A 23,992-nucleotide genomic window follows, 5' to 3' on the forward strand; every position below is an offset into this window, starting at 1 on the left:
TTGATGCTTTTGAACTGTGGTGTTGGAGAAGACTCTTGAAAGTCCCTTGGACTGCAAGGAGATCCAACCAGTCCGTCCTAAGGGAAATCAGTCCTGAATATTCATTGGAAGGACTGATGTTGAAGCTGAAACTCCAGTACTTTGGCCACCTGATGCAAAGAGCTGACTCATTTGAAAAGACCCTGATGTTGGGAAAGATTGAGGGCAGGAGGAGAAGGGGACGACAGAGGTGAGATGATTGGATGGCATCACCAACTCAATGGACATGAGTCTGAGTGAACTCCGGGAGTTGGTGAGGGACAGGGAGGACTGGCGCGCTGCAATTCATGGGGTCACAAAGAGTCGGACACGACTGAGCAACTAAACTGAACTGAACAGTTATCAATTGAAGGTCTTATCTCACTTTATTTGGAGCAATCTGTTTTCATTTTATTTGGCTTTACTACTTTATCATGTTCCTGTTACCATCTCCCCACCAGTGAAAAAGAGGAGAGGATGGTTATAAAAGATGAGGTTTTGCTTACTTACTGTCAACTATGGTGGAATCAATATCAGCATTGGGTCGGCAGGGGGTTGTCTAGAGAGTATCATTCACAGTAGGCTATTTTTTTTAAAGGTTACTTTTTACATAGTTTTGACTCCAGCTTTCCATTTCTTAAATGTTGCCTGCCTTTAACCTGTATGAGGTTCCAGATAGGAATTCTCATGCTAACCAACTCCAGCTTTCCAGCTCCCATCACACCCATTATAGAATAAGGCAATCTCATGGCTGCTGATATCAGACCTGATGAATTCTCTGTTCCCTATAAATTATTCAAAAGCAATTTCGACTTACCAGAAACAAATTTCCCTTTCTATGAAAAAGGCAAGCTTTGGTCATTTTCACTTTACAATAACCTAATGATACTCAAAACTAAATAGATGCATACAGGATATTTCTCAAGAAATTTGTCCTTTGAAGGCTAAACTGACCTATATTCATATCTCTTTACCAGATTCAAATGCAACTTGATATCTCTTAGATGAAAGAGCTTGGAGAAAATTAATATTAAACTGACCTTGAGTTCTCTCAATTTCTGATGAAAAGTTTCAAGTTGCAAATGTTCCTTCTGTGCTTTCGGAACACATTTTTCATAGCTAGAGCAGGCACTCCATTTGCAAGCTCTTTATTTTAGAATTTCTTGGGTAGAATTTTGTGCAACTCATTCACTATAGTAATTGCTTGCAATATAACAAACACATCTGACCACCACATACAATGGCAGTGAGTACAAAGAGACTTGGGGACAGTCGCCTACTTTGCTTTGTCATCCTGTTTGGCCTAAGGAAACAGGAGATGGCAGACCTGTGTGACTATGCAATATTTAGGACAAAGATGACTCAGTTTAAAAGGAAACATTATGTTAGTTCTGAGTTGAAAGGACAGGTCTGCAAACAAATACCCTCCATGGAAATGATGATAAGTACATCCCAAAAGGAGAGACGCACGTGGCATGTGACTTCATGAATAATTTGCCTTAATTGTCCGTTCTTAAACGTGTGCCTGCAATTCAGGAGACCAGGGTTCGATCCCTGGGCTGGGAAGGGCCCCTGGAGAACAGAATGGCAACCCACTCTGCTATTCTTGCCTGGAGAATTCCATGGACAGAGGAACCTGGCAAGCTACCACCCACAGGGTCGTAAAGAGTCAGACACGACTGAGTGACTAACACACGTATGTCCTTCCTGAATAATTTGTCCTAACTGTCCATTCTTAAACTTGTGCCCCAAGAATTCCCATGAAGATCAAATATACATACTTTGCCTGGTTCTCCTTTTGTGATTTTAGCAGATGTTGTACTGAAACAAGGAGATAAGTGTAAGCTAAGGAAATACAATGCATCCTGATGAAGCCTCTGACATTTTGGTTGAAACAGTTGAAGAGTGTCAAACCGTCTTTCAGCAAAGAGCTCCTCTGCGGTAGGTCCTGCAGCTGCTGCTGCTGTTGGCATGATGGCCTGCTGGAAAAGTCTGTGGGAGACACTCATGTGCTTTCCCTTCACGCTCTTTGATGATTAAAACTAGAAAAGAAACCAAGCATTAAGTGTGTTGGTCTAAATCGGGCAACCACATAATCCTACTCCTTCTGCTGGTTTACTTCCACGGGGGTTTGCTTGTCCGTGGAGGGATGAGTTAAAAAAACGAAGCAAACTCAGTCTCTAATGGTAGATAGGGGAGAGGTGGGTATGAAGTCTGAAGTTACCTTTGCTCTTTGGCCCATGGTTTTCTGAATCAAATGCAAAGATTCCAGTGGGCGTGAGGCGCACGCCCGCTCTCTTTACCACCCCACATGCGTTCACGGGGTCCTCGCTGCTGTGCTGCAGGATCTGAAGTCGCATCCCCCCAGCCCACATCTCACTAACCAAACTTTCTTCCCACTGTGCCCCTGAGAACAGGATGAGGTGAGAGCTCGGTGCTCTTGAGCTGTAGAAAGTGAAAGAAAATGAAAGTGAAGTCTCTCAGTCGTGTCCAGCTCTTTGGGATCCTGTGGACTGTAGCCCACCAGGCTCCTCTGTCCATGGGATTCTCCCGGCAAGAGTACTGGAGTGGGTTGCCATTTCCCCCTCCAGGGGATCTTCCTGACCCAGGGATCGAACCCAGGTCTCCTGCATTGCAGGCAGACGCTTTACCTTCTGAGCCACCAGGGAAGCTTGTGAGAGCCAGTGAGATGTAGAAAGACCTCATTATTGCCCACAAAATTACACCATCCACAGGAAAACTAATACTACACCTGTGAAGAAAGCCTAACATCCTTTGTTTATTCAAATCCAAAGAGAAAAGTGCTCCTTCATATATTATAGATTAAAAAAAACACAAATTATCAAAGACTATTAAAGATCTCTTTAAAGCCCCCTAATGTTTCACAGGGCTTTTGGCCATGCATTAATCTTCCCTTTTTCTCCCAGAGGCTTTATAACCTCTTCCTGCTTTAAAGAAAGGACGGAGCCTGTGCTAGGAAAAAGTTGAAGGCCATACTGTTTGAAGAGCTGAAACGCTGGGGAAACGCAAATTCCACAGAGCATCAGTTCTCAGTGTTAGCGTGGACAGCATTCACTGTGTGTGTGTATGTGTGTGTACACTTATTATAATCCATATTCCTGAGCCCCAGCCCCTACAGTCAGATTTGGAAGACCCAATCTGATGTCTAGAGGTATCCAACAAGTGCTGAGGTGATTCTAATTTGTGGTTTTCAGACCACATTTTGAGAAACAATGAGATGGAGATAAGCAGGCTCTTTTAAAAGCTCTTTTAAGTACGTGCAGCTTGTATTTGGAGAAGACAATGGCAACCCACTCCAGTACTCTTGCCTGGAAAATCCCAGGGACGGAGGAGCCTGGTGGGCTGCTGTCTCTGGGGTCGCACAGAGTCAGACACGACTGAAGCAACTTAGCAGCAGCAGTAGCAGCAGCTTGTATTTGGTGCATTTAGTGAGTCTTTTCTGCTCCTGGTGATCCCTGCCTACCCACAGACCAGGGCCCGCCTGCAGGACGTACACGTCCTTACAACGTCCACGTGAGGGAAAGGAGATGCACCTGGCGTGTTCCAGAGGGACGCCTCTCCTTTCCCTCGTTTCAGCTTCAGTGTCTTCAAGATGTGTCTTTATACCAGGCAGCAAGTGCTTAAGAACCAACAGGATGAAATGCCTAATGCTTAGATTATAATGACTGAAAATAGCTTAATGTTCCCTCCTCAGGCCCTTTGTACTAACGGTTCCTCTACTGAAATTGTTCCTGCAGATCTTTATTTCATCTGAAATACCATTTTCTCAGACAAGTTTCCTTGACTATTCCTTGAAACTAGGCTCCCAACCCCACCACTCCTCTCAGTTCAGTTCAGTTCAGTTGCTCAGCCATGTCTGACTCTTGGTGACCCCATGGACTGCAGCACGCCAGACCTCCTTGTCCATCACCAACTCCCGGAGTTCACTCAAGCTCATGTCCATCGAGTCGGCGATGCCATCCAACCACCTCATCCTCTGTCGTCCCCTTCTCCTCCTGCCCTCAATCTTTCCCAGCATCAGGGTCTTTTCCAATGAGTCAGCTCTTCGCATCAGGTGGCCAAAGGATTGGAGTTTCAGCTTGAGCATCAGTCCTTCCAATGAACACCCAGGACTGATTTCCTTTAGGATTAACTGGTTGGATCTCCTTGTAGTCCAGGGGATTCTCAAGAGTCTTCTCCAACACCACAGTTCAAAAGCATCAATTCTTCGACACTCAGCTTTCTTTATAGTCCAACTCTCACATCCATACATGACTACTGGAAAAACCATAGCTTTGACTAGACGGACCTTTGTTGGCAAAGTTATGTCAGCCACTCTCAAACTCAGATACTTATCAGTGTCGGAAATTATCCACTGTACTTCCTACCTCTTCCCACAGGAAGGCGAAACTCTGAGAGCTATTGGCCTCCTATTGTCTTTACAGCTTGTCTCTGACACTTAGTAAGGTTTCAGTAACTGTTTTGCCAATGACAGGATGGCCATGGATTTCTCCCAAGAGTATGTTTTACAAGTGGACATGGCATGACGGCCTTGCCTTTGTCCTTGGAAATTCCCACACCAGGGCAGCCTGGAAAGGAAGCTGCCTTGGGAGACTTGCTCCCTTCTAGTTCACAGTCTGAAAGTCTACCTATCAAGGGGGACTCTGTCGTAGGAGAAAAAGCAGAAGGTGGTGGGAGGAAGTCAGGAAGGTACAAGGGATTTGGATTTCTTCCCATTTTAAATGTCCTTTTTTAAATTGAGACTTCTTAATACTGGATAAATAGCCCCAACAGAAAATCATCTTAAGAAAATGGTCATCTCATGGCAGACAACTCTCCTTATGTATCTGACACTTTTCCTAACCCAGAGCTAGCTGCTTTATCTTTGCATGGTCTTCTTAGTGGATACCACCCAAAGTTTGAGGCTGGTAGCCTGTATAAAGAGGTGGATTCCAGGTAAATATCAACAACCTGGTTGAAATGCTGGGTCTTCTCTTATAAATTATGTAGTCTTTAATCCTCATTTTCATATTTGGGAAAAGGAGGAAGTTGGTCTAAGTTAGTTCTCAGTCTCTTCCTGCATTCACAAGAATTTTGTCAATTTACGGTCCCAGGTGGGTGCTGAGAAACCATTTGTGAGTAAGCTGCGCCACCTACTGGGCAATCTCTTAAATTACAAAGTAAGGTTGCAACGAGGTGCAGTATTGAAACCTCGAGCTAAACTCAGTCCAGACTTAATTGGAAACTTGGAAATCCTGTTATATCGATTGCACATATCGACTCATTCCCTGCCTTCTGAATGCCACGAGTATTTTTCCACTGATGAGGTATTCATTTTTTCCATTCCTGTGAAATCAGCAAATGACACAAATCTTAGTTAATATTTCTTATGTTCACCCCTCTCTTCCAGGTAGTTTGCAGGGAGGTACCAAACTGGGGACTAAAGCCCTGGGAAGGAAGTCTGGAGTCGTGGAAAGAAGGAAATAACCTTTTGGTCCAGGAAGACGTGAGTTTGCATCTATACTCACTTATCAGCTACATGACCACAGGCAAATTACTCAGGTGAAGGTAACATGGGTCAAGGGGAGGAAATCTAGCAGTTGACAGTCTGTGCCGGACCCTGTAATTGTTGGTTTACATATTTAATTTAATCCACATAAGAGTCCTATCAGGTAGACATTATCACGTCCCGTTAAATGTTGGTGGCCCACTGCTTTTCTCATCTTATTCTCTTTTCCTGGATTACCTAGGTGTGATCCTAATTTCAGTGTGTACACATACAGTAGAGACAGACCCCTGATTGCGGCGGGTTAGGAAAGGGAATGAAGGAATGTGGTGCTAGACAGCTCTTCCCAAGAATTTGCCTTAGAAAAGGAGATGAGGGATAGATAGTTCGTCAAAGAAATGTATGTTCGAGAGAGCCTTCTCTACCTCCCTCAGGATAGTATAGACAAGCATGCCTTTAGACTGGGAAAAAGTGAGTTTAAAGATAGAAGCGAGGCCTGTTCTAGCAAAGGAGACCCAGCCTCCCTCTAAGAGGCCTATGTCTAGCAGGCAATTACTTCACGGCTGCGTCAGCTCCATGGACTGCTCCCTGCATCTTGAAACACGCTTTTGTCTGGGCTCTGCACGCATAAAACTCCTTTTGGTCTCCTTTCAGTCCCATTGGCTATTTGTGTTCGGCCTCTGAGGCCAGACCCTCCTCCCTGTGCCAGACTTCTGACCGGCTCTGCCCTTGTTCCCGCAGCTTTGGCCTCAGCTCTCTTCTCTTGGAATTGACAGTCTTCCTAGGGGACCTCGACGTATGGTGCCGATTCCACATGCACATGGTTTCATATAGAACATAACTGAATCTCTTGGTCTGATCTCTCCTTAGAGCTCCAGGGTTCCATCCCCTCCATAGGGTCACCTGGAGAGCTATGTGCACAGAACCGTTGTGCTAACAAGCAAGAGCATAAAATACCATCAGAAGTCAACTGTATTGTTTACTCCTGCCGTCCATTCAAGCCCATTCCGCGGGGCTGGTTTCCTTCTGCATCTTGACACAGTTCCATTCAGTTCAATTGCTCAGTCGTGTCCGACTCTTTGTGACTCCATGATCTGCAGCACGCCAAGCCTCCCTGTCCATCACCAACTCCCGGAGTTCACCCAAACCCATGTCCGTTGAGTCAGTGATGCCATCCAACCATCTCATCCTCTGTCGTCCCTTTCTCCTCCTGCCCCCAACCTTTCCCAGCATCAGGGTCTTTTCCAATGAGTCAGCTCTTCACATCAGGTGGCCAAAGTATTGGAGTTTTAGCTTCAACATCAGTCCTTCCAGTGAATATTCAGAACTGATTTCCTTTAGAATGGACTGGTTGGATCTTCTTGAAGGGACTTGGACTTGTCTTGAGACAATTCTAGGGAAATTCTTTTATTTTTTCTGATAATCTTTAGTATACTTTAGTATACTATGAAAGTCATTATAACATTGGGCACTGTAGAGCCAACTGACCTTCAAAGCCTGGACTCCAGTCTGCTTGCCCTTGCCTGCACTTGGGGTTAGAGCTTAACAGCCTTTGAGAGTGTGCTGTGAACATGGCGGCAGTTTTGGAAGAGAGTATTATCTGCTTTCTTTTCAAAGAAGGAAATCAAAGATTAGCAGCTCACATTTACAAAAGAATTCAAGACACATAGCTAAAATAACTGATCTTATTTCATGCTCCAAAGTTTACACTTTGTTCAAAGTGAAGTCTCTCATACTACTCTGTGCCACTCAGTCCCTTGGAGTCTTCCTCCAACACAGCAACGTAAATATGCCGTGACGATCAGAATTCCTGAAGTAGAGGCAAGTATTTAAAGCACAGCCGCTTTCTTCTCTGAGATCTGTGGGGCCCAGTGTGTCCAGCGTCCTCCAGCGACCCCCCTTCCCACACACACACCCACGTGTGGATTCTTGCGGACGTAGGGTCACAGAACAGAACAAAAATTGGCTTGTTCTGCTCCGATGGACAGAGAATGTTCCCTTTCTCTTAAAAACCTAGTTGAGCATTCTGTCTTATCCTTCATAAAGTTCATTTCCCTCTGCTGGTACCGAAGAGCTATATAGACCCAACTTTCAGGGTAGATGGCATAAAAGGTAAATGGATCCACCAGTTATTCCTCTTTTTCTGTATCTCCAGCCTTTTTCCCCTTGCTTGACTCCACTTTCAGAATCATTCACACTTAAACTGGTATCTTAGAGCTTAAAAAAGAATAACAAAACAATTCTCCCCTCACATCTCCTTCCTTTTCAGCTGTCACTGGAATTGCCCTTTTTTTAATGTCAGACCGGTTCCTTAGGACCAACTAAGAAACTTAGAAATGCTGGAGTGTATATAAATGCCTCTTTGAAAACATCAGAGAGCCTATAAGATAGTGAAGAATGATGGGGCTAAAACCCAGCAGAAGATGAGCCCAACATTGAGGTCATGTTTATCTGAAGGGGTGAAGACGTTGAGCAGAGATTTCAACACACTCGTGGAGTTCAGACCCATCAAGGAGGAGATCTTGATAAATCAGGTTCTGAGTTAGAATCATAAAGACCAATCTTGGGAATCAGAATGAGTGACAAAAAGACCACCCTTCACAATGTTTGAAGGTTGCTTAAAATTCTGAGACAAAATTGCAGAAATGGCAGATGATGGAAACAGGCATCTGTAGGGGATCCTGATAAAGGATGGACTCAGGATGACTATGATCAATATGTCAAAATATGAAACACAGGTTTAAACATTTCAGCATGAACAGGAAACTATAAACAAATAATTAAATGGGCACTAGAACTGGAAAAATAATTGCAGAAAGTAAGGCCTTTTGGAGATTATTTGCTATCAAACTAGAGAGAAGAAGTTCAGGAGAATATATACGGAATAAAGCACAAAGAAACAATTTACACTGACAAGTAGAATATTGATTGTATGACATAATACTGATAATATCTCAGCAGATTTACAGTCTGTACAGAATTTAAGCATATGACAACACAAACATATTACTTAAGACACGGTTAAATAAGATGTTGTGATGTCCATAAAATAGTTTAAATAGGAATCCATATTTGACTCTAGAAAGTCTCAATGCATGGTGTAATATTTTTGGTAATCACTAAAAGAACAGTAAAAGACTTAGTAACTACCAAGTTAAGTGGGATCCTGTGTGTGTGCATGCTAAGTGGCTTCAGTCGACTCTTTGCAACCTTGTGGACTGTAGCCTGCCAGGCTCCTCTGTCCATGGGATTCTCCAGGTAAGAATACCGGAGTGGGTTGCCATTCCCTTTTCCAGGGGATATTCCTGACCCAGGGATCGAACCTGTGTCTCCTGCATTGCAGGCAAATTCTTTACCACTGAGCCACTGGGGAATCCCAAGTGGGCTATTATTTTTTTTTAATTGAAGGATAATTCCTTTACAGAATTCTGCTGTTTTCTGTCAAACCTCAACATGACTCAGCCATAGGTGAGCCCCTGTCCTATACAGTCAGTCAGTTCAGGTCAGTCGCTCAGTCGTGTCCGACTCTTTGCGACCCCATGAATCTCAGCACGCCAGGCCTCCCTGTCCATCACCAACTCCCAGAGTTCACTCAAACTCACGTCCATCGAGTCAGTGATGCCATCCAGCCATCTCATCCTCTGTCGTCCCCTTTTCCTCCTGCCCCCAATCCCTCCCAGCATCAGAGTCTTTTCCAATGAGTCAACTCTTCGCATGAGGTGGCCAAAGTACTGGAGTTTCAGCTTTAGCATCATTCCTTCCAAAGAAATCCCAGGGCTGATCTCCTTCAGAATGGACTGATTGGATCTCCTTGCAGTCCAAGGGACTCTCAGGAGTCTTCTCCAACACCACAGTTCAAAAGCATCAATTCTTCAGCCCTTAGCCCTAAGCTAAAATGTTACATCCTCAAGAAGGAATTCATTATGTAATCCTGTGTCCTCTAATCTATACTAAATCCTCCATTTGAATCTTGTGTCAGTTGTGAACTTGTGGCTTTCAGCTCCAAATTCACCCCTGAGTACCTGCTCTGCAATAATGCACGCAATTTCCCCCCCAGGTTTGTGTTTGTGTTTGTTTTTTAAACAACAAGCGCATTGTTTTCTCAGTAGAGGGCGACAGAGGAACACTGCAAGGGGAAGGGGTCTTCTGCTTTTTGCAGCTGCTGTGGGTGGGTCTGCAGTTTGAGTCATGGACCTCTGGGGAAGCTCTGTCTGAGCTCTTCACCCAGGACACACTGTCCCCCGTAGCCTTGTGGTTCTCGGGTGACGTGATGCAAACCTTCCCGTGACCCTCCCCATGGGGACACCCCTGCCCACCTGGGGGCCCTGATGCCCTCCGCTTGCTCACTTCCCCTGCTCCTGCGGTCCTCCTCTCAGGAATCTCTCATGCTGCGGGCTCCCTACTGTAGAGGCATCCCCAGCTCCTGTGACTCACCCAGGTACCAGCCGCCAGCTTCAGTTTGCCTGCCCCGTCTTGGGCTCCACAGGCTTACTTCCTGTTTGCTCTCTGACTGCAGACTAACTACCTCTGTCTCAACAAACCGGCGAGCTGCTCTGATAGCCAGGAGCTTCAACTGCATTTCCTACGGAGGGCCTTGGAGAGGGCTGCCCTTTCTAGGTCTGCCCTTCCTTGAGTACTCTCTCTTGGTGACACAGAGTTTTCTTAGAGTCTATGTATGCATGTGGGTTAGTCGCTCAGTTGTGTCCAACTCTTCGAGACCCCATGGACTATAGCCTATCAGGCTCCTCTGTCTATGGAATTCTCCAGGCCAGAATACTGGAGTGGGTTGCCATTCCCTTCTCCAGGGGATCTTCCCGACCCAAAGATCGAACCTGGGTCTTCTGCATTGCAGACAGATTCTCTACCGTCTGAGACATCATGGAAGCCATATTTATATGAAACTTCACTTTTTAAATCTCTGTATGATTGCACCTCTTGTTTGGATTCAGACTGCTGCAATTCTCTTCTCCCATCCCATAGTTTTTTTTACTGCACCAATCACAACTGCATCTTTATTTGTGGGTCCATTTCCCCATGTCAGTCTCTTCCACTGATAAAAGCAGAAACGGAGCAATAACAGGAGCTGCAAGTACACTCAGAGCAGGCACCATGTCTTTTTTTTTTTTAATTCCCAGTGCTTAGCATAATGCCTGGCTCTTGAAAAGCACTCAATAAATATTTGTTGCATGAATGAATACTGTATAGCTGAGTTGATTTTCTGCTAATTTAATCTGCTGTGTTCTTATGATGCCCCCTTAACTCTTCTCAGTCACTGCAATCTACCCTAAAGATTATGCATGATGTATTCTGGAATTTGTCGCATTGCAAGAGATCTGATTTTGGCCCTTTGTAAACAAAATAAAGCCATATTTTTATATTCTACCATTTCTGTGTTAAACCTGTTGTGGTGGTGATGCTTCCGACTACAGTTACTCAAGATGCTTCTTTTCTTAGCTGTGTCCAAACTCACGATAAGATGCATATTTCTTTTCCAAACAGGAATAGAAGTGGTTTTTTTTTTAAATCTATTTTAATTCTAACCACTCTACCACCACCCTTTTAATTTTTCACATAAATTCTACATCAGGACTCACACACGCATATCCCTACAGGGCCTAGTGAGTAATTTAAATGACTGGGCTCAGCATGAGGAAATGAGCAGGAGCAGGGATTATGGCAGATTGGAGAGCACATGCTTCACCTGAATGCATTTCATTAAAAAATTTATGAAAACATTGTATGAGCCAAATACAACATCTGCAGGCACCACTAGCTCCGTGATTGCCCCCTGGTTAGATTGAACCATTCTAAATCTCAGGAACTAGGAATCTTAAAAGCGTGAGATGCCTGACATGAGGTTGCTTTACGCGTTTGTTTTGCTGAGAAAGGCCACTGAAGAAAAGCTGGCATCTATTAATACTACTGTCACTGTTTCACAAAAGGAAGCAAAAATCATCATCACTGGAGGTGGGAAGCACACACTATCAGGATAAACCATCCACTCCATGAAAGAACAACTGGCAAGCTTGCATTATTGTTTCTATGACTATAGGTGGCAATGAACGTTGCTCCTTCAGAATGACCTTGACTGCTTGCAAAAGAACATACAGTTTCCAGGGCCCCACTGAGGAGATAAGGGGGCGGGAGACTGTTTGCATCTGTACTTTGGCAAACTCGTCAGGGGCTTCTGAAGCATACCCAGGTTGGAACCTTCTGGTCTGTTCCCCTTTCATACTCAGAATACAGAAAGCAAGGCTTCTCACCCTGATTACAGAGAATCTTATTTTCCTGCACAGGGTTTTTGCAAAGCAGCTGATTGGCTCACATTGCCTTGAAAGGCAGACACCTCCTGGTCTGTGCCACAAATCAGTGATCCACAGTCTAGAAATAAGAAGTATTCACAATGATTCCACATGCAAAGTCACTCCTTATTTTTTTTTAAATGTATTGATTTCTTTATATACATATAGATAGATATATTGGAGAAGGAAATGGCAACCCACTCCAGTACTCCTGCCTGGAAAAACCCCATGGACACAGGAGCCTGGTGGGCTACAGTCTGTGGGGTCTCAAAGAGTCGGACACGACTGAGTGACTAAGCACACAGATAGATATATAGATATTCTTGTTATGGAGAAGAATTAATGTCTTTGTTAAAATATATAAAATACCCCCCAAACCCTTAAAATTAAGAAACTAGGGCAATATAATTTTTGGAGAGAAGCCAGTAGGGCAGAGGACATAGGAAGCAGTGGGCCCTCTCTTGGACTGGGCAGCTGTCTGCCTCCCTGGAGGAGGCAGCCACTACTCAGCTGGAGACTTTTAATTGGACATCGGAATTTCTGTGCAAAATCTATGAAATATATGATGCTTGCATGTGATTTAAAAAAAAATTAAACCACATTACATGTTGCTGTTGTTTAGTCACTAAGTCGTGTCCAACTCTTGTGATCCCTTGGATGGTAGCCCACCAGGCTCCTCAGTCTATGGGATTTCCCAGGCAACAATACTGGAGTGGGTTGCCATTTCCTTCTCTAGGGGATCTCCCCAGCCCAGGAATCCAAGCTGCATTTTCCACATCTCCTGCACTGGCAGGCGGATTCTTTACCACTGAGCCACCAGGGAATCACATGGAATATTGCATGGGGGTGGTGGTTTAGTTGCTAAGTTGTGTCCGATTCTTGTGACCCTGTGTGTAGCCCACCAGGCTCCTCTGTCCATGGGATTCTCCAGGCAAGAATATTGGAGTGGGCTGCCATTTCCTTCTCCAGGGGATCTCCCCAGCCCAGGGATCGAACCTGGGTTTCCTGCACCGCAGGCAGACTCTCGACTGACTGAGCAGCCAGCGAAGCCCTGGTGTTTTACTGCATAGGGCAGAGAAAACCCTTTGCCCACAGGACACGGCCTGCTGGTTGGTCGTTTGCACCGTGGGCTAAAGTCACCCCAAGTCCCTTCCCCAGATCGGTAGGCCCAGGCCCCGCCTCAGACTTGGCTGAAACACGGGGAGCACTAGAACTCATATTCTGAGAACATTCCCCAGAAGCTTTCAACCTTCACCTATGGTCAGAAATCGCTGCTCTACAGGGCCCTGGGTGAGGAGATGAAGTATATTCTCAGGTCCTCTGCTTCAGAAGCCTCGCGGACACCAGCCCCTGTTACCTAGGAAACAGTGCCCGCACACGCGGGCCAGTGAGGTGTTAGCTGTGCTTTGCCTTAGTCGGCCTTGATTTCTCTAGGGCACTAGGTATATGGTTTGGCTCTTATTTTCTTGACTTTGATAAGAGAGTTTTCACAGAGCATCTGAGAATAGGAATAAATGAGATAGAAACTCATGCCAGCCTTGATTTATGCAGCCGCAGAGAAAATAAATTACACTCCTCTGAACCTCTGGAGAAGGAAAAGTTCTTTAGAAGTCACAGGGGAGAGCCCTGTTTCTAGAATCCTTCACCATGCGCAGGACCTGACAAGACAATCCTTTGCTAATGCACCCACCGCACACCCCAGAGTTGCGTATTCTTACGCGCTCCAGCCCTCCGCCTTCCCCTCAGTTTACCTTCTTGTGTCTGTAATACTGGAGGCAGCCGTCATTCTTCAGCACAAACCACCGCTTCCTCCAGCCCTTCATGAACCCGGAGTGCGTCCTCTTATGCAGGTAGCCGCGGCACGCGGGCCGGGGGGTGTTGGGACAGCGGCTGATGTCGGATCCCACTACCAGAGTCAAGAGGTCTGGACCTGGAGGGGTGAGTGTGAGATAGGTGAATGATAGACAGCTCACTCGGCTGCAAATCTTAAACCAACTGCAAGGACTCTTGCTTTCCAGAAGGACTGGATGAAAAAGATTGTAGTTTCCGTAAATGGAATCAATGAAATAGAATTCTACCACTGGAATGGATCCAAGAGTTCTCCAGTAATGAAACTCTCAGGTCAAATAGGAGAATGAAAACTGGGGAGGTCCAGTGACTTCTCTGAGGACCTAGAGCTCATAAGTTCAGTTCGGTTCAGCCACTCAGTCGTGTCTGATTCTTTGCGACCCCATGGACCACAGCACGCCAGGCGTCCCGGTCCACCACCAACTCCCAGAGTCCACCTAAACTCATGTCCACTGAGTCTGTGATGCCACCCAACCATCTCATCCTCTGTCGTCCCCTTCTCCTCCTGCCCTCAATCTTTCGTAGCATCAGGGTCTTTTCCAATGAGTCAGCTCTTCACATCAGGTGGCCAAAGTATTGGAGTTTCAGCTTCAACATCAGTCCTTCCAATGAACACCCAGGGCCAATTTCCTTTAAGGGTTGAATCAAATGAGAGATCTGGGTTAACTGGTTCTAAGACAGAATTCTTCTTCTTCAACCACATGGCCTAGTTGGGTCTGATTATGGATGACTTGGGTCTGTTCATTCTGTCTGTAACAACAGCAAGCTAAGTATTGAATGTATTTTGATTTACATCCAGAGAAGGATGATGGGTGATGTTTGGCTTTTCCATCTCACTTTTATTCAGGATGATTAGCTTCTTTGATCTGTGTTAGCTAAAGGGAGGGTCTGAACCACTGCCAATGTATGTTGCCAATGTCGTCTCTGATCAAAATCAATTACTCACCTTTGAACTTGACTGGAAGTCTAGGAGGCTTGAAGCATACATGTCTTTTACCCTATCTTCTTGCCAACCTGGATTAGTACCGAGGATTGGACTCAGAGCTTTCAGTGCCTGACTTTCTTAGAGTGTCCTTCTTAGACCGTCTTTCTTACTCCTTGCTTCTTAGAGTGCCTGGACTTTAAGTCCCCTTTTCTATGGAACTGGTTTGGTGAAGAGCTTGAGAAAAATTGTCCCTGTCCCTGATAACGTGAGGTCAGTGGCTACCAACTGTGCTTCGATGCTGCCAGCATGAACACAGACTTTCATCATACGCCTACCTCTTGATGCTGCAAGAAAATTCTCTGAATGTCACTCAGATAGACAGCAACCCTGACATGCTTTGAAGACTGCAAATGGGGTATGACTTCATTTACAATTCCTCTGAGATGGAGGCCACATCCCTGAAGGGGGACATTTGGCCTTGGCAGCGCTGACTTCATCATGATGTCTGACATTGAGATTACTGATCTGTTTAGAGCTGTCTATGGAAATAGGGGTCAGTGAGGAGACTCCTCTTATATAAATGACAAGCTCCAACCCAGGGGATCATTCCTGGCTGAGCCACATGGCCCTGAAAATAAAGATCTGTCCCAGAAAGGCTGACACAGTCTTAACTTTAGCAGCACGCAAAGCACCTTGGTAATTAAATAACTCTGCGTGTCAAGAAAATTCTTCATTGCCATGTAAATACATTTTAATTTATTGAACTGCCCTTAAGCTCCTGTCAAAAACACATCCAGAAAAATTAGAAGAAATGCTCCAGATTGACCAGCAACCCACAAATGTCTTTGTCTTTGGACTCTAGTCCCCAAAGAACTGTACTCCTGGACTAATATGCATAGCTGATACATCTGCCAACTTACTTATGTGCTGCCACAGTGGGCCGCCCCTCGAGGTCATTTTCCTCTTGCTTACAAAGACTGCATATGGGTTTCTCTGATACCAATCAAGCTAAACTTGAGTTTCAGCTGGCCAAAAACATAACTTGGTGCACCAGAAAATTCTCTCTGGGGCAGGGATACAGATGGTCCTGCCGCACCATGGTGTCATTATATTAGAAGCAAAGTATTTCATGTTCACAGTTAGGACATGCGTCTGATGTTTGGGGAGTTACTGAGTTCCAAACAGCTGTTAGGTGGTGGTGATGTTATACTCTTTGCAGGTCCATGCTGGGCCAGGAGAACCTGGACCTGACATTTACAGAGACATTAGACTTTTGATGTTATCTTCACATTTGATTATTTATACACAGTCATTTTAATGTGTATGTTAAAATAATTAAATATTAGGTTTGTTGTTCAGTCGCTAAGTTGTGTCCGACGCTTTGCAACCCCGTGGACTGCAGCACGCCAGGCCTCCCTGTCCATCACCATTTCCCGGAGCTTGCTCAAACTCATGTCCATTGAGTCGTGATGCCATTCAACCATCTCATCCTCTGTCGTCCCCTTCTCCTCCCACCTTCCATCTTTCCCAGCATCCGGGTCTTTTCCAGTGAGTCAGTTCTTTGCATCAGGTGGCCAAAGTATTGGAGTTTCAGCTTCAGCATCAGTCCTTCCAATGAATATTCAGGATCGATTTCCTTTAGGATGGACTGGCTGGATCCCCTTGAAGAGCATTTCTGGAGGAGGAAATGGCAACCCATTCCAGTATTCTTGCAAAAGTAAAAAAATGTTCAGTATGAACAATTAAACACTTCTGGTTCTGCTATTATTTCTTTATTAATTTACTGGATGCCTGAAACATGTCAGTGTCCTAGTTCAGAGCTTCTGAAGCTAAGTGCAGATACAAATCACCCAGTGGGTTTCTTTAGTGCACATCCTCATTCAGTAGGTCTGGGATGAGGCCTGGGATTCCGTATTTGTAAGAAGCCCTCAGGTAAAGCTGGACCACAGTTGAAGTGGCGAGTCCTGAGAAAGTCTCAGCTGCTGAGAGGCTCTATTCATGAGCACAGTCTGTCAGCAACCAGCACGCTTCTGCCTTTTCTTGACTCTGAATTCGTTTCCCCTGGATGTGTTCATTTTCACCCCCAGTACTTTGCAACAACAGAATCATGAGTTCCACACCCCTCCTCACCCCTGCCATTACTGCTTGAGAGCTTGTTTGGAGATTCTAGCAGGGGCTCAGTGGAGAGGGACACGGCAACCCACTCCAGTATTCTTGGGCTTCCCTGCTGGCTCAGATGGTAAAGAATCCACCTGCAATGCGGGACATCTGGGTTCAGTCCCTGGATTGGGAAGATCCCCTCGCAGAGGGCATGCAACCCACTCCACTATTCTTGCCTGGAGAATCCCATGGACGGAGGAGCCTGGTAGGCTGCAGTCCATAGGGTCCCTAAGAGTCTGACATGACTGAACGATTTCACTTTCATTTTTCACTTTCATGCATTGGAGAAGGAAATGGCAACCCACGGCAGTATTCTTGTCTGGAGAATCCCAGGGACAGAGGAGCCTGGTGGGCTACAGTCCATGGGGTCGCTAAGAGACGGACATGACTGAAGTGACTTAACAGCAGCAGCAGCAGGGGCGCGAAGCCACTCATACACCCTTGATGTGGAGACTGGTCCTGCCTATCGGGGACGGTCCTTTTCTTCGACAAGCGCGCGGCTCCAGGAGGGACACACACGTGAGAGAGGAGGGGACACTGGCCAGACCAGCCCGATCAGCCCCAGCAATCGATGCAGGGACGGATGCTGCAATCAATCCACTCCCCACCCCCACTCCCCCACAATTACTTCTTTCCCTAGATCCGTTCCCACCCTGGTGAAATGAAACACACAGCCCTCACCTTCCTCCACTGGACACCCCAGAAATCTTTCCCGCTTTTTGAGTGTGAGTGGGAGGAAGGGTGTAGGTAGGGAGGTGAAAGAATGAAGAGAACGCTTTGTTTCCTGAGATGCGAGAGTTTGAAAATCCATGCCTTTAGCACATTCAGCTCTTTGATGACAACGTCCTGAAAAAGAAAGCGCTCTCCAGAAAACTCTCCTTCCCTAGTACTTTGGCCTAGAGGGTTTTGGAAGTAAGGAGTCGTGGGTGAGGTTATTTGCAGCTACCGGAGTGAGAAAAAGCGTTTCTTTTTCGAATTCACACTTCCTCCTTGGATCACTGTCTTCTCTTTATGCCACCAATCTTAAACGGCCTTGGAGCCACACTTCTGCTGTCAGACAAGCCCCACCACCTGTGCAGGCGTGGAGCAGCGACGTGCAAGACAAGCCAGGTTCCCCAAGGGTGGGCGCAGGGGGCTGGCACTGCCTTCACCCCGCAGGTCCCAGCTCCAGGCTCTTCTGTGCCCACTTTGAGTCCAGCCTGCTGTCAGGACACAGAGGAGCCCTCGTGCATCCAAAGGGCTTCCAGGTTGACTAAGCGTCGGTGTTTTTCCCTTCCTCTGTTTCTTTTCAGCACTTTTCAGTTTGCGCTTTTTACTTTTCAATCAGCATTTTGATGATTAAATCCTGCATTTGACTAAGGAACCAAGCCCTATAAAAGCCCAAACCAGAAAGTAAGAGGGACCTAATATAAGAAAAATTCCCATGGAGGTATTGTCATTCCCAGTGTGATACCGAATGCTTTCTTAAATCTTCAGCTTTGGTATTCCCATCGATCAAACTGCGATGTGTGTGATAAGTATTTCTAAATAGAATTGCTATTTGATTACTTTTATTATTCCCTATTTTATAATATATAACATATACTAACATGTTCAGTTCAGTTCAGTTCAGTCACTCAGTAGTGTCCAACTCTTTGCGACCCCATGAATCGCAGCACACTAGGCCTCCTTGTCCATCACCAACTCCCAGAGTTCACTCAAACTCATGTACATCAAGTCAGTGATGCCATCCAGCCATCTCATCCTCTGTCGTCTCCTTCTCCTCCTACCCCCAACCCCTCCCAGCATCAGAGTCTTTTCCAATGAGTCAACTCTTCGCATGAGGTGGCCAGAGTATTGGAGTTTCAGCTTCAACATCAGTCCTTCCAAGGAACACCCAGGACTGATCTCCTTTAGGATGGACTAGTTGGATCTCCTTGCAGTCCAAGGGACACTCAAGAGTCTTCTCCAACACCACAGTTCAAAAGCATCAATTCTTTGGCACTCAGCTTTCTTCACAGCCCAACTCTCACATCCATACATGACCACAGGAAAAACCATAGCCTTGGCTAGATGGAACTTTGTTGGCAAAGTAATGTCTCTGCTTTTGAATATGCTGTCTAGGTTGGTCATAACTTTCCTTCCAAGGAGTAAGCGTCTTTTAATTTCATGGCTGCAGTCACCATCTGCAGTGATTTTGGAGCCCCAAAAAATAAAGTCTGACACTGTTTCCACTGTTTCCCCATCTATTTCCCATGAAGTGATGGGACCAGATGCCATGATCTTCATTTTCTGAATGTTGAGCTTTAAGCCAACTTTTTCACTCTCCTCTTTCACTTTCATCAAGAAGCTTTTTGATTCCTCTTCACTTTCTACCATAAGGGTGGTGTCATCTGCATATCTGAGGTTATTGATATTTCTCCCGGCAATCCTGATTCCAGCTTGTGCTTTTTCCAGCCCAGAGTTTCTCATGAGGTACTCTGCATAGAAGTTAAATAAGCAGGGTGACAATATACAGCCTTGATGTACACCTTTTCCTATTTGGAACCAGTCTGTTGTTCCATGTCTAGTTCTAACTGTTGCTTCCTGACCTGCATATAGGTTTCTCAAGAGGTAGGACAGGTGGTCTGATATTCCCATCTCTTTCAGATGTTAGTCTATTCTTATTGAATGGAATTATTATTTCAATAGAACTATTGAAAACTTGACCTTGTAACATACAGTGGATCCTCTTTCTGATGCTGGGCTAGGAAGATATGATAACACCTGCACCAGAAGCTAACACAATAGGTATTTAATCTACGTCTGTAAGATTTTGGCCATGCTTCTAAGATGCTGTATACGGATGCTGGGCTGGCTGTAAAAGAAACGCCAGGGAGACCTGATTAAAATTACAAACATGCAGGCCACCACCATGAATTCTGTATTTAAGAGTGTCTCAGGTGAGTCTGGCATACAGTTAGATTGAAGATTTAAGGTTCTGAGAAAAGTTACTTGATGTTTCTATATCTAAACCAGCAATGGAGCAATCAGTAATATGATAGGATTTTACCAAAGTTTCACATACTTGGGAGTGAAACTGTGCAGAGATATATAGCAATCAAAAAGATATCAGATAGACTTTTAAGAAGCTTATACACACAGACACAAGAGTCAAGTGTAAACATTAAGTTTTTAAACACACTCTTAACAGACACCTGGTAAGTATGTATTTCAAGACCTCTGTGTTTCATATGAACGTAACAAAAGGCTTAATCTTCTGTTTCACTATTCTTACTTTCTTTAGACAAGTTGGTGACTTCCCCTCCCAAAGAGAACCTGCAAAAGCTTGTTTCAGATTCCATATACTCCCAAAATACTTTGACCAATTTATAGGGCTTGCTAAGAAAATCGAATTTATAAAGTACTATATAAAAATTAAATTATTCCTGTTATTTCTTCCCCTTTGTCTTCTTCTTTTTTTTAGTTTCATAGTCATGTGTATCCTTCTCAGACCCACTGCCTCTCGGTAATGCTGTTTTTTCCCTTCCTTTACCATTACTACCTGGAGTATTCTTGCCTGGAGAATTCCACGGCTGGAGGAGCATGACAGGCTATAGTCCATGGGATCACAGAGAGTCGGACAGGATTGAGTGACTAAGACACATACATACCCTACTTGATTATGATGTATTATGTATAATTTTAATAAATAGTTTGATTCAGGCATTTACTATTTTTTCCCTTAGGATTTGTGTATCTATACACTCATAAATAAAATTAACATATGATTTTGTTTTTCATACTATGCTATTCTAGTTCTGGAATCAAAGTTGTAGTAGATTCATAAAATGAGCTGACACGCATTCACTCTTACTTATTTTCTGGAAAAAACTCTATAGAATAGGGATTATTTGTTCTTTGAAAGTTGGATAGTTATAAAAGTGGTATCCTGGGCTTCTGAGTGGGGCATGGAGTGGGGATGGTAATGGGGGAAAGGAGAGGTGGTCTCTTATCTTATTCTATAAATATTTTATAATAGTCTACACAGATTTTCTGTCTATTCTTGCACTAATGTTGGCTCTTTAAATGCTTTTTTAACAATGTTGTTTATCTAGTTTTTAAATTTATTATTATCCAGTGTTCAAAGTAGTCTTTTATTATTTTTAAAGCTTTGTTTTTCCTTTTTGTCTCTTCATTTTATTTGCACCTTTTAAATTTTTATTATTTCTCCATTAAAAGCTGGTAGCCTTAGAGATGTGCAGAAGATTACGCCTGAGGACGGAATGATCAGCTTCCTAATCAAGCTAGGTCTTAAGGGCCGCACTGACTGCCCACAATGGGTGCTCCATCCAGCAGGCTTTCAGTGGAGCAGGCTGGGGAAGTGGCCCCCGAGGACCACATGGGGAGAGAAACACTATGAGGCGGTCCCTCAGCCATTCCCTATGTGTCTTCAGGTCTCTTTTGCTATTGGCTATGATTCCTACCCCTCCAAATGATCTCCTTTCCCTAAAAGACTCTTACACTGTTCTCACTTTAGCATCTCAGATCTCAAATTCACCTTTCTGCTTCCAAGGCATCTCCACTGTTGGATGTGAGAAGGACTGGCAAAGACACACTGACGTTCCCTAGGGTCAAGGTCTTAGGATAGAAGTCCACGCTGGCAAGCAAGGAGTGGTGGAACTCAGCTCATAAGAGCGGGTAAAACCAGCCTACCACTAACTGCCCAGGACAGCTCAATGCTCCTTCCCCAGTATCTATGTTAATCCATCAACTTTTAAAGAGCCCCCAAAACCCCATTCAAATTTTAGAGATGTTTTCTGTCTTCCACTAACTGAGGCTGAATGCTTCAGAGGTATGAAGAACATTAAGCTTCTTGGGGAAAAACAGAAGAAGTACTAAGAGCGGAAATATTACTATAGTTCGGTTTTATTTAACTCAAAAATTGGAAAATTAATTTGTGAGAAAGAACCGTGGGAACAGCTAGATGCAGCAGCGAGGGTTAGTACGCCTCCCTTACTGAATGAAAGCCCGTCAACTCATTGGTATAATCACTGCCACATTGCCCCAGCTCCGAAAGTGTGCCGCACGAGGATGGAGATGCACAGGACTCGTGAGGAGTTGCTGCACATGTCCACAGTGTCCTTGGATTCCCGGTGCAGCCAGTACTCGACAGACAGCCAAACACTTTAAGCTAGATTCTACCCCAAAAGCTTCGGCGTGCTTGTCAGGACGCAGCATTTGTTGGCGATTTTCTGGTGCTGGTCTGCACTAGTGAAGTCTGTTGCTGTTGCTTACCCCCAAGCGTGATGGCATCATGAGAAATGTATGTCAAGAGATAGTTATTGCTCAGTGATAAGTTATACTTATAGCACATGTGTCCTGTTCCAAATGCACACATTTGAATACCTCGTGGCCTGATAATATACTTCGGGGCCACAGAGGTACACACGCTGCCTTGGGGAAGCTGGGAATAGGACACCTCACCGAATAATCTCATGATGGAACACAGCAGTTATCACCTGTGTATTTTTAGGTCTCTGGGGAGATGAGGGTTTGTAAAACGGTGCTAAAGAAAGTAACTGGTTTTGCAGAGACGAAGATGGTATTAACCTTTCCCAAAAGTTTAAGGTGAGCGGATACAGGGGTGAAGGGTTTGTGTTACTATTGCTCTCTTGGTGGGTCCATCTGTGTCAGATTGCTTTAAAGGCAGGCCTCAAGTAGAACCTGTCGGAGCTTTAGCTTTATAATTTCTTTATTTCCTTCTCTCTCTTTTATAACATGAAAACCCGGAGGCTTTTTAATTCTAAAAACTGGTGGAATTACAGAAAAGAAGAAAAGGAAGAAAAAAAAGAAAGGAAGGAAAAAAGAGACCCAGTAAATGAATTCTTGCAGTGGTATTTTTCATGGCAAGGAGTTTAAGGAGATGTATCGGTAATAAACAGAGCACATTTTTCTCGCTCCCATTTGCTGATTTCACTTTTGTGGCTCTCCATCAATATGGAAGGAACATGGGACAGACATGTGATTCAACTTCTCTGAGAGATCATGTTGATGACAAGGCAGTAATGGTAGTCTCAGGAGAGAAGTGAAGTCGTGCCCATTCTTCGGGTTTCCTCCTCCTCATGTTGGTATTCCCTGCTGTGTTTTAAATCGCTGCCTCATCAGAGCCACCCTGGACCCTGCAGACCACCTACCTTTCCTTGCAAGGTGCACGGCTTCTGCGTGCTCCACACTGGTGACCTCCGTGCCGTTGACGGCCAGCACCACGTCCCCGATCTGGAGCCCGGCTTCCTCGGCAGCGCTGTCTGCAAGTAGGGACAACGAAGGTCTCATTGAGGAGGGGTCCCAAACTGAGTGCCCCCACTGCCTGTCCTCTTTTTAAAAGGCTCTTTCTCTAACGGGCCTTTCTTTCCAACTCTAGACAATCGCCAGTGTCATTAATAAGAAGGAAAAGCCTCTCCTCGCAGCCTCCTTTCATTTCTAGTACGTGGTGTCTTTACACGTCCACCCAGGCGTCTGCGTGGCCTCTTTGCAATATAATAGCCAGGCTGCTCAGAAACTCAATCTATTCATCCACCGGCAGGTTGAACTGCTAGTTCTCATTCCTTCATTGCTGCTAGGTCTCTTTGTAACCCTGAGAAAATCACTTAACCTCAATATCTTCATCTGTAAAAAGGGGGATAGGGGCAGAGCTTCTCTGCAGGATTGTTGAGGGAACAAGTAATTGAAATACTTATGAAGTGGTGGCAAAAACAGATCTTGAAGTAGTCAGAGAAAAAAGAGATAAAGAGCTGCTTTTCCTTTTCATGGTGTAGGCTCCTTTCCGAGCCATCTCAGAAAGGAAGCCAAAAATAGCCTCAAACATTAAGATTTAAGTTTTGGAAGGTAGGGAGGATCTCTCCAGAGGCTATTTAGTTTACCCCTTGGTTTTTAGGCATCCACGTTTACTGTAACATACCTAATATTCTCTAGGAGTCAAAAAGGGTGTAATAAATCATTTCAGAATTAATTCATTTTAAGTAAGGTCTCCTATGTATTTGACCAAGATTCTTTCTGCAGCAGTTTAAATCTGTTTTTTCTTTTTCATTTCAGTTTAAACTCATTTTCTCTTCCTTAGATCCTAGTGCTGGGTGCGTGTTTATGGTCTTGCAGAATAATTATACAACAATATTAGGCTGTCATATATAGGATGTCATAAACCTCCTCAAATACTTTTAATTTTGAAGCGTGACTCAGTTAGTGAGCTCACATGATTTTGGATATTTTTAATAA

The 23,992-nt window shown here is 44.7% G+C and overlaps 1 protein-coding gene across 1 annotated transcript in view; it reads right to left on the bottom strand.

Moving 5' to 3' along the window:
• Window positions 1-23,992, bottom strand: part of LOC129640447 (uncharacterized) — an 86,045-nt gene that overhangs the window by 52,465 nt on the left and 9,588 nt on the right. Inside the window, exons 2-3 of the mRNA XM_055565793.1 lie at window positions 22,915-23,025; window positions 13,578-13,756 (exon numbers count right to left, since the gene is read on the bottom strand). Of these exons, the coding sequence (XP_055421768.1) occupies window positions 13,578-13,649 (72 nt within the window). The 5' untranslated portion in view covers window positions 13,650-13,756; window positions 22,915-23,025. The remainder of the gene's footprint in view (window positions 1-13,577; window positions 13,757-22,914; window positions 23,026-23,992) is intronic.

The sequence above is a fragment of the Bubalus kerabau genome, chromosome 1, assembly GCF_029407905.1.
Source record: "Bubalus kerabau isolate K-KA32 ecotype Philippines breed swamp buffalo chromosome 1, PCC_UOA_SB_1v2, whole genome shotgun sequence".
NCBI classification, from domain to species: Eukaryota; Metazoa; Chordata; class Mammalia; order Artiodactyla; family Bovidae; genus Bubalus; species Bubalus kerabau.